Source organism: Physella acuta, unplaced genomic scaffold (genome assembly GCF_028476545.2).
Source record: "Physella acuta isolate Inbredline_101_S28 unplaced genomic scaffold, ASM2847654v3 ptg000365l, whole genome shotgun sequence".
Classification (NCBI taxonomy): domain Eukaryota; kingdom Metazoa; phylum Mollusca; class Gastropoda; family Physidae; genus Physella; species Physella acuta.
This window is the reverse complement of record NW_026731884.1, coordinates 314,846-325,000: the sequence shown is the minus strand read 5'-3', so window position 1 is coordinate 325,000 and position 10,155 is coordinate 314,846. Positions and strand designations below refer to the sequence as shown.

Sequence of the window (10,155 nt, the reverse complement as noted above, 5' to 3'; positions counted from 1 at the left end):
CCTACCTACATAGGACAATGTCCTGTGTTCAGCTACCTACATAGGACAATGTCCTGTGTCGACCTACCTACAGAAGCCAATGTCTGGTGGAAAATGCTGCCTTTCCTCAACAGAGTCAAGAGAAGCAGCAGAAGGGCCTTGTAGAAATGGACCTGCTGGGGTCTGTAAACATTGGGCATGTGCTCTATCAACAGGACCATCAGCCTCTCCAAGACCAGCCCATATGGCAGGGAGACCTGGCCAGTAGAACAAGCATCACATCAAATACAACATCAAATACAACATCAAATACAACATCAAATACAACATCAAATACAACATCAAATACAACATCAAATACAACATCAAATACAACATCAAATACAACATCAAATACAACATCAAATACAACATCAAATACAACATCAAATACAACATCAAATACAACATCAAATACAACATCAAATACAACATCAAATACAACATCAAATACAACATCAAATACAACATCAAATACAACATCAAATACAACATCAAATACAACATCAAATACAACATCAAATACAACATCAAATACAACATCAAATACAACATCAAATACAACAACAACCAAATGTGGATTGTCACAGATCAAATGAAACTATGAAGACCTAGCTGATATTGCACTTACTGAGTCGACTTGGAGGATGATGCTGGCTAGAGCTGTCAAGTAGCTGGGCAGTGATATCAACTTCTCCTCTAGATCCTCAACGTTGCTGCAACACAAGCAAGACGACAAGCTATGATCATCAAATACAAAATTTCAATTCATTAAACAGAAAACTTCTACAAAAACAACACAATAGTTAATTAACAAAAAAATGAATTAAAAAGTTTTAATAACATAAAATAAATGATTTTATTTAAAAATATAATAATGAATACCATTTAAATTACTGAAAAGAAAAGGTTGGGTCGCTATATCATGTTTTGAATACCTCTTCTAGAATTTAAGATGCAACCCGCGCTTTTATTTTAACCTCACCCAAAGAATTGATGTTCACACTTGCTGACCATTTCACCAAACATAAACTGGGTGTCTGATTCAGATAAATATGTCCGACATGGCTAGAAAATAAAGGAAAAAAATAGATTTTACCCTAAAATGTCAAAAAACAATATGTACAACCATTTTACAAGCACCTGGTGCTACTATAAAATGTGCAGACGTGCAGACAGTGAGCACTTACAGCAGCCAAAAGTCCGTAACCTTTGATCGCCATGGCAATTTCTTTAGAGGAAGAGAACTTGTCATTCATGATGTGGCGGTACTCCAGCAAGAAAAACTAGGGCAGGATAAAAAGGGAAAATTTGATCTTGATTTTGTTGGCTAGAATTGTCAACAGATATTTGGGATGAGATGTTGGCTAGAATTGTTCAACAGATATTTGAGATGTGATGTTTGCTAGAATTGTCAAGAGATATTTCAGATGAGATGTTTGCAAGAATTGTTCAAGAGATATGAGAGATGATTTATTGAGAAGAGCCTCTCCTATCTGAGTACACAATGTGTGTGTGTGGTGCAGCTTGATGTAGCATAAGTTAAAAAAATTTATATTTGTTTTTTACAGTCACCCCTAGTACACAAAATGTTTCTTGATTGGTGAATGAACACAGCACTTAATCACTAAACGTATTTTGTTGTGCCAAATATGTGTTTTTATGTGTCTTTATGTGTCTGTATGTGTCTTTATGTGCCAAATATGTGTCTTTACCTTGAAAATGGCCCCTTCTTTATGGCCCTCTCTGGCTCGGTCAACTAGCCCTTCAGATATCTGATCAGAAAATTAAAATTTACAAATCATTTACATTTTTGGGGATAATCAATATAAAACAAAAAACTTAATTGCCTACAACATTACAAAAATTCTAAGACTAGAAAAAATCTAAAGACTAGAAAAAATCTAAAGACTAGAAAAAATTCTCAAGGTTAGAAAACTGAAGAAAGTGAGACGAGAAATATAAATAACCTCTTTGGTAAAGGCCTCTAGAGCCCCCAGCCCTAGATGTAGGACTTCCCTGTTTGGGTGGTGACTCCACTTCTGCAACTTTTCGTACATGGGCTTGTACTCATCCAGCAGGAACTGTCTAAACTGCCCCGCGTGGCGAGTGATGAGCTTAAGACCAGCTTTAGGGACATCGTATCTTGTGTAGTCAATGTTCGGATCTAACGCCATCCTCAAGTATTTAAAGATCTCATATGAGTTTTTGGACTCTGTTCAAGGACAACACATGAAAGTACCAAAGGTATGTTACTTAAAACTTGCGATGAATGGAAAATCAGTGAAATAGGCGGTGTAGCGTTAGGGGCTTATAACTTCCCCCCCCCCCCCCCCCCCCCCCGGACCCTCAAAATGTCTCATGCTACATCTGTGTGAAATGTTGCTCTCAATGCTTTGTTTCAACAATTTAAATGTCAAAAAACAATGTTACATTCTTTACAAATCGTATGGATTATATGTACATATATCCATCCATACATCCACCTATATATGAAACCAGAACAGTGCAGCTGTTACAGCTACCATGCGTGTCCTACCTTCTTCAGCCGATTGATTAAAATGGACTGTTACAGCTACCATGCGTGTCCTACCTTCTTCAGCCGACTGATTAAAATGGACTGTTACAGCTACCATGCGAGTCCTACCTTCTTCAGCCGACTGATTAAAATGGACTGTTACAGCTACCATGCGTGTCCTACCTTCTTCAGCCGACTGATTAAAATGGAACATGAAAGCTGTGAGGCCATCCAGACAGCCTGCAACCACTGACATCTCTGCCTTCTTCGACTTGGATGACATCTAGCAGAAATAAATGACATCTGAAAGTCAACTAGATTTTTAGATGGATGACATCTAGCAAAATAATAAATGACATTTGAAAGTCAACTAGATTTTTAGATGGATGACATCTAGCAGAAAAATAAATGTCATTTGAAAGTCAACTAGATTTTTAGATGGATGACATCTAGCAAAAAAATAAATGCCATTTGAAAGTCAACTAGATTTTTAGATGGATGACATCTAGCAGAAATAAAGGACATTTGAAAGGCAACTAGATTTTTAGATGGATGACATCTAGCAGAAATAAATGACATTTGAAAGTCAACTAGATTTTTAGATGGATGACATCTATTATTTTAGAAGTTGTAAATACAGTTTGCTAATGCTCATTAAAAGTTTTATCATGCTTGTTTGAATAAATAAAATAAAGTACAGCATAACTTAGACAAGAAGTATGTATGTATTACCAAGAAGTATGTATGTATTACCAAGAAGTATGTATGCATTACCAAGAAGTATGTATGTATTACCTCAGCTTTTAAAGCACCAACATAGAGGTTAGCCAACCTCTCAGAATAGGGAGCCATGACTTCAGGGAATACCTCAGCTGTTACACCCAGAAGATGGTAGATGCTGGCTTTTACTACACATTTGGGAAATAGTAAATAAATGTACTCGCTGTGTTAGAATAACATTTCAATTTTGTTATTAAAAAATGTCAAGAAATGTTATCATTTGGAAAATTGTTTGTCAACATTACACTGAAATAATGTAAGTAGGGTCCACTGTTCAAACATTAGACAAAATAATATAAGTAGTGACTACTTTTTAATACATTAGACTAAAATAAAAAGTAGGGACTACTGTCCAAACATTAGACTTAAATAATTTAAAAAATTGACCAGACTGAATGAGGTCAATAAAAATAAAATCCCACAGTAGTCATTCTTTTAAAGCAGAAGTTGAGATAACAAATGAACTACCAGTAGCACTGAGATAAGAAATGAACTACCAGTAGCACTGAGATCAGAAATGAACTACCAGTAGCACTGAGATCAGAAATGGAACTACCAGTAGCACTGAGCTTTGATGTCTTGGTCAGCTCCAAAATAAACTTTTTAATCAACTTGTCAATGTTCAGCTCCTGACCCACAGTAGACCCAGCTGTTAGCTCCAGGAGCTAAAAATAGAATTATGAACATTAGTCAGAAAAATCAAACACAAAGCATCATATGATGAGTATAAGAAACAGCAAGTACTTTTCTACTCTTTATCATGAAAGTTTATAAAAGCCATGTGATGAGCAATGGATATTTTTAAAGCATCTTTAAGTGTTATTTTTTTTTTTAGCTTTAAATTAACCCCAGATAATGAACCTGAGGGTCCTGCCCCCAGCATCACGGCCCACCTCCCAACACCACGGCCCACCTCCCAACACCACGGCCCACCCTCCAGCACCACGGCCCACCTCCCAACACCACGGCCCACCTCCCAACACCACGGCCCACCCTCCAGGTAGCTCATAAATAATCACCTTGATGAGTACAGGTATTGCTGCCACCTTGACCTTGGCATAATCATCTCTGCTGTAGACTGAGAGGCAAGCTTCCTGTTCAATTGGTTTATTAAAAACTTTAACTTTACACATCATTCAAACAATCAGAGCTAGGAATAGGTTTATAACAGTACACTTAAATGAGGAGAAAGCAGATATTATTTTCTAAAATATGTACATTACATACAAACAATTGAGTACACCATACAACAATATCTTTATTTTTGGAAGGATAAATGTAGCTCTTTCAATCTTATTTAACAAATTTAAAACTTATTCTGTAAACATTCTCATGAAGTGAAATAGTCATCCATTGTAACTACCTTAATATCAATGGCATATGGCAAGACTTTTTTGCCAACCTTCTGTACAAGTTCTGAGAGAAGAATGAGAGCTGTGGTCTTGCCATTTTTAAGCTGGAAAGAGTTTGGATTGGATACAATTTGTAATTTTTAAGTGTTAAAGAGTTTTAATTGGATACAATTTGTGATTTTTAAATGCTAACTTGAGCTAATGACATTCCTGTGACTAACTTATGTCTTCCTGTGACTAACTTATGTCTTCCTGTGACTAACTTATGTCTTCCTGTGACTAACTTATGTCTTCCTGTGACTAACTTATGTCTTCCTATGACTAACTTATGTCTTACCTCCTTGATTCCAGCTATTTTCTGCAGGAAACTCAACAAACCTTTTTCTTTATCAAAAATTTGGGAGCACACAAAGTCTGGAGAGAAAATATTCAAATATCAAGTTGCAACTTATAAAATGTGATGATGACAAGTTATGTGTGCTTTTCTGCTGGTGATTACTCTGTTTAATTTTGTATTTTATAGTCATAACCAGTTGGCCAGTGCTATTATTATCTTCTTTCTTCTTAATTGTAATGTTGAGATTTCCTCCACCACAATTAAATATTATGTGTCAGTATGTTATATGCCAATGTCATATAGGCCATTGACTCTAATTTCAGCCTGATTTTATTTCTGGATTTATTTCTGGATTTGTTTCAATTGCCTTTCTCCAACCAAGAACAAACAAAGTTGTTTGATTTTGGAATTGTCTCTCCTAGATGGAAAGCTGCCCCTAACTATCGAGCCTCACCTGCCCCGGAAGTTCAAACTCAGAATTTTTCAGTTTAGCGACCATGAGCTTTACTTATCTGACCACACTGACCCCTAGTTCGGTTATAATAACAAGATCATTTCTAAGGTAGAGAAAAGGCACAAATATATCAATTTGATCAACGGAATTGGTGTTTCTAAAAACTCTACCTAACCATGTAGTAAGTTCTAGCTCAACCTTTAGCCTACTCCAAAAAAAAAATTGGCTTTCTGTTTCATGGTAGTTGATAGGCAAGAAAGTAGACCTACATACAATACTTAAAAACTAATGTTATTTTTTAAGATGGTTCATTCTTTAGAAATGTTACTTATAAAACCCTTAACAGGACATTTAAGGGTTTAAAATTTCAAGCATGAGAGTCTCATCATAGGCAACCCTGATCCTGTCAACAAACCACAAACAGCCACACATCAAGGTAAAAAAATATCATTACGTTAATTCATGATAAGACACATTTCAAGCTCCTCAACTTTTAATTCAGCAGGTTTCTTCTACACATAATCATTGTAATAACTTTCTTTAAAAGCTAATGCTAACGTCATACCATTATAGCCTACATCAGGGGTCTCCAAACTACGGCCCGCGGGCCAGATGCGGCCCGCAAGGTCCTCTCATCTGGCCCGCGTAGATATTTTTGTCCACGGAAAAAAGCGTTTGTTGGTGATGACTGAGGAACTTTGACCAGAAAAATTAAAGACATGCCAGGAAGAAACTGGCCCCCGAACTGAAATTTGATAGTTAATGCGGCCCTCGTACTGAAAATTTTGGAGACCCCTGTTCTACATAAACAATAGCCCTATATTATATATTATATATTAATATAGATCAATATCATATGTCAAATTATTGAATGTTTAATATGAAAAATAGTATCAGTATCATATCATATGCTAATAGATCTATATTAATATAAAATATAGGCCGACTGGAAATAGCCTCAGCTCTAATCTTTAATAAAAAATGTCCATTTAGCCCTAGATCTATTTATTAATTTTAGGCCGATTTAATAACTATTTGATTTTTTGTAGGCCTATTAATAGTTACAATAGGGTCTTGTTTTAAGATAGTTGATCTATTTTTATTTTGCCTTTTTTTCAAAATCTTGATTTACAAAGTATCTATAGCCAACATTAAATTCAATTATTTTATGACATAATTCATTAATTGTCTAGATCTATTTGACTCATTTGACAATATTTTTTAGACCCCAAAAAACATATTATCAGCAGTCTAGCACTTCACTAGCTGCTTACTACTAGTCTAGATCTAGCACTTTTACAACTTTCCTCTATTTTACTTTTATTTTAGTTTTTAGTTAAGTAGCAGTAGGTTTATAAACTATTTTATTTTCCTTTGATTGCCTTTGATACTACTGTAACTAACTACTACTACTACAGCTAGATTTAGTCCAGCTAGATCCAGATTCTACATCTAGACCACTACTCGTCGTTAGAGTCATTATTAGATCTAGATCTAGACTAGATCTACTAGATACTAAATCTAGACTATTCTAGACTTAGAGATCTAGATTCTAGATCTACTCTAACAGTTAGAGTCTAACTCGTCATGAAATTTTTGCGTTTTGGCCCAAAAATGTAAAGGCCAGAAAATCGGGATAGAATTTGCAATAACCTATTTTATTGCATGCAATGTCTTGTTGAAAATTTTGCTTTATGTCTTCTACAATAATTTCAATCTGCTCTCGATTGGCTTGTTCATTTCCAGGTTCTAAAAGTGTATGCAAGGACTGAAGTCCATCCTCCAGCCCCATCGCCATGTTTAACAAATAAAACGAAAGTAAAAGGTTCGACAACTTTTCATAGCAAGGGAGATATCATTTTTTAAAATAAAAATAACTACATTATTTTCTAATCACAATCATTTTTAATAATTAATGTACTTTTTAATATGGTTTATTTTTCTGAAGCTAGTATATAATACGAAATACTAATTTATAATGTACTTTTAGGCCAAAATCAAGGAATGGATATATTTATATATAAAATGAAGTGTGTGTGAGCATCCCTTGTTTGGATCTTTATTTTTGGTGAAGTTGTTATTACAAAGGGGCGCTACTCTTATGAATATTATTGGATTATATAAATCTCCTAGGTTTCAATTTCAACTATCCTAGTCAAGTCTAGATCTAGACGAAGAATATTTTCTACTTCAACACGTTTCGATAAGTTAGGCACACACGCTTTATCTATGATATTGCTAATTGGAGCCCCGTCTGTTGGGAAAACACTGCTTTTAAAACGATTACAAAATACAAGCATCCGATTTTTCAGTCTTTGTTGTCTAGGCCAAGATTTCTAGACTCTAGATCTGCTAGACTCTAGTTCTCTCAAACTGTAACTCTTACTCTTGTGCTTCTTTAACTTTTCTTTTACTCGTTCTCTAGACTAGAGATTCTAGACTAGAAATTAATTAGAGTGCCACTAGAGTAGCCTAATCTAGAGACAGAAAGAAGTCTACTCTAGCTTCACTAGAGACTAGAGTTAGATTCTAATGATTCTACCTATACTATAGTTGTAACTATAGAGTCTATACTCTATACTATTACTAGATCTAGATCTAGCTGCTAGGCTAGAGAGGTCAGGTGCTAGACACAAGAGTTAGATAAGAGTCTAGTGACTAGATTCTCTTAGCTAGTTGATAGTTTTTATTTAGTCTTGTTATTTAATTTATTACAGTCAGTTTTAAACTTAAGCTTAGCCTTTAGCCTAGTAGTTTAAAGATTAGCTAGCATTTTTAAATTTTTAGCTCAACCATATTAGAAGAAAGCTATTCAGACCAAGGCGCTTAGGTCAGTTTAGACAGTAGACAATATTTTAAGCATTATCTTATTATTTCCAAATTTAAACCTTAACAAAAGTTTTTAGATCCTACAACACTCAAGGATGATGTTCCTGCAACCATACCCACTGTATGTATATCTGCAATCAAATTTTATTCAAACAATATTTATCAGAGGGATTGGTTTCATTTAGATTAATTCACTTTTCTAAGCATTTATTTTTTTTGTTCACAGTCTTAGTCTATAAGTAAGATAGGTCGGAACCAATTTGAAGACAGTCAATGTGTAAGATAGGTTGGGACCAATTATTTGAAGACAGTCAATATGTAATGTTGGAACCTAATTGATGACTGTCAATATGTATGACAGGTTGGGACCAATTTGATGACAGTCAATGCTATGAAAAAAGTGGAGGTAACTGTCAGGGAAGTGGGCGGAGCTATGGGCCCAATATGGCAGAATTATTTCAAAGACTCCCACTCTCTTATGGTAAGAAACAAAAAAATGTTACTGCTGTGTATCACTGTGTGTATCATTGTGTGTATCACTGCTGTGTATCACTGTCATTCTTCTACTACAGGACAATTTTTTTTAAGTTTCTAGTTTCATTACATTTGCCAACTGAATTTTTTTTTAAAAACTTTCCCAATCTTGTTATTGGTTATTTTTAGTTGCAACTGCATTGGTTCAATTGGAGCTTTAGTTACAACAAAAAACGGTATTGATGCTGTCATCTCCTTTGTTATCTCTAATTTGGTTGATAATACTTTTTATTCACAACATTTGTCAATTAGAACAAATTTTACATTCTCTTCAACAACAAGTAATTAAACATTTCTGTTTCAGTTCATGCTGGACATTTCTAAACACACTCAAGTAGCCATTTCATGTGTCCAGTTGATGACCATTCTTGCAGACCCCGCTTTACAGAATATTCCAGTTCTTTTGATTCTCAATAAGATGTAAGTCAGACCTATATTACAACTCATATTATCCCCCATTTCTTTTTGTAATATAAGCTAGTTTACCTCAATTTATTTTAGTAATATAATTTTTAGATGTAATATATGCAAGTTGACTCCCATTTCAAGCTATAATAATTCCTAGATTTGTCTTGCATTTCTGACTGTAATTGTTCTTGACTCTTCGTTGTTTTGTTTTTATTAAATTTGTCCTCCATTGCTTGATGTTATATGTTAGAGCTGTCTTTCTTGATGTAATATTTGCTAGCGTTGTCTTTTGTTTCTTGCTGTAATATATAATGATCTTAAAGTTGCCAATTTCTAGATGTAAAAAATGCTAGACCCATTTCATGCAGTAATTTTTGCCCCTTGTCTTGAGCAGGGATATTCCAGGGGGGATCAGCCACTCTGAGCTGGACAGTCTTGTCAGACTCAGTGACCTGGTCAGGCACGCATCACAGAAAATCACAGTTCTGGAAACCAGTGCTAAAAATGGCAACAACTTGGACAAAGTTGCCAAGTGGATTTATGAACAAAATAAGCTGGATGAGGCTGTAATAACATAATATAAAACACAACATTTTTGTATTAGTTTTTTTTATTCATCTCCATATAATATGAATACACCTCATGTATAAACATTATGATAGACTTTTCAAAATAGTATACCAAATTTGATACAGTATCAATTAACATTTAAAAAATAATTAGTTATTAATGTTTGAATAGATTTATAGAATATACATAACAAAAAATGTTTAAATAGGTTTTATAAGATATCTATAGCAAGATTTCCTACTAGTGAACACATGTTGAGCCAAATGAGAAACACAATATTCAGGGGTTACTGTTTGTTATTACAGGAAGATTGGGGGAATAAAAAGGAAGATGTAAACTGTTCTTTGTTTTCTAC

General features: G+C 34.5%; 2 protein-coding genes across 2 annotated transcripts in view; one reads left to right on the top strand and one right to left on the bottom strand.

The window, feature by feature from the left end:
• LOC131941557 (DNA-dependent protein kinase catalytic subunit) overlaps positions 1 to 7,255 on the bottom strand; it is a 113,813-nt gene extending 106,558 nt beyond the window's left edge. Inside the window, exons 1-13 of the mRNA XM_059300851.1 lie at positions 7,113 to 7,255; positions 5,006 to 5,082; positions 4,680 to 4,772; positions 4,336 to 4,410; positions 3,873 to 3,981; positions 3,332 to 3,444; positions 2,720 to 2,819; positions 1,989 to 2,233; positions 1,734 to 1,793; positions 1,209 to 1,304; positions 1,004 to 1,086; positions 650 to 734; positions 68 to 236 (exon numbers count right to left, since the gene is read on the bottom strand). Of these exons, the coding sequence (XP_059156834.1) occupies positions 68 to 236; positions 650 to 734; positions 1,004 to 1,086; positions 1,209 to 1,304; positions 1,734 to 1,793; positions 1,989 to 2,233; positions 2,720 to 2,819; positions 3,332 to 3,444; positions 3,873 to 3,981; positions 4,336 to 4,410; positions 4,680 to 4,772; positions 5,006 to 5,082; positions 7,113 to 7,251 (1,444 nt within the window). The 5' untranslated portion in view covers positions 7,252 to 7,255. The remainder of the gene's footprint in view (positions 1 to 67; positions 237 to 649; positions 735 to 1,003; positions 1,087 to 1,208; positions 1,305 to 1,733; positions 1,794 to 1,988; positions 2,234 to 2,719; positions 2,820 to 3,331; positions 3,445 to 3,872; positions 3,982 to 4,335; positions 4,411 to 4,679; positions 4,773 to 5,005; positions 5,083 to 7,112) is intronic.
• Positions 7,256 to 7,550: 295 nt separating this feature from the next.
• Positions 7,551 to 10,131, top strand: LOC131941560 (ADP-ribosylation factor-like protein 16). Its single transcript, XM_059300854.1, has 5 exons — positions 7,551 to 7,755; positions 8,366 to 8,409; positions 8,650 to 8,769; positions 9,127 to 9,242; positions 9,625 to 10,131. The coding sequence occupies exons 1-5, from the start codon at positions 7,689 to 7,691 to the stop codon at positions 9,806 to 9,808; spliced, it is 531 nt and encodes a 176-aa protein (XP_059156837.1). The 5' UTR covers positions 7,551 to 7,688; the 3' UTR covers positions 9,809 to 10,131.
• Positions 10,132 to 10,155: the final 24 nt, after the last annotated feature.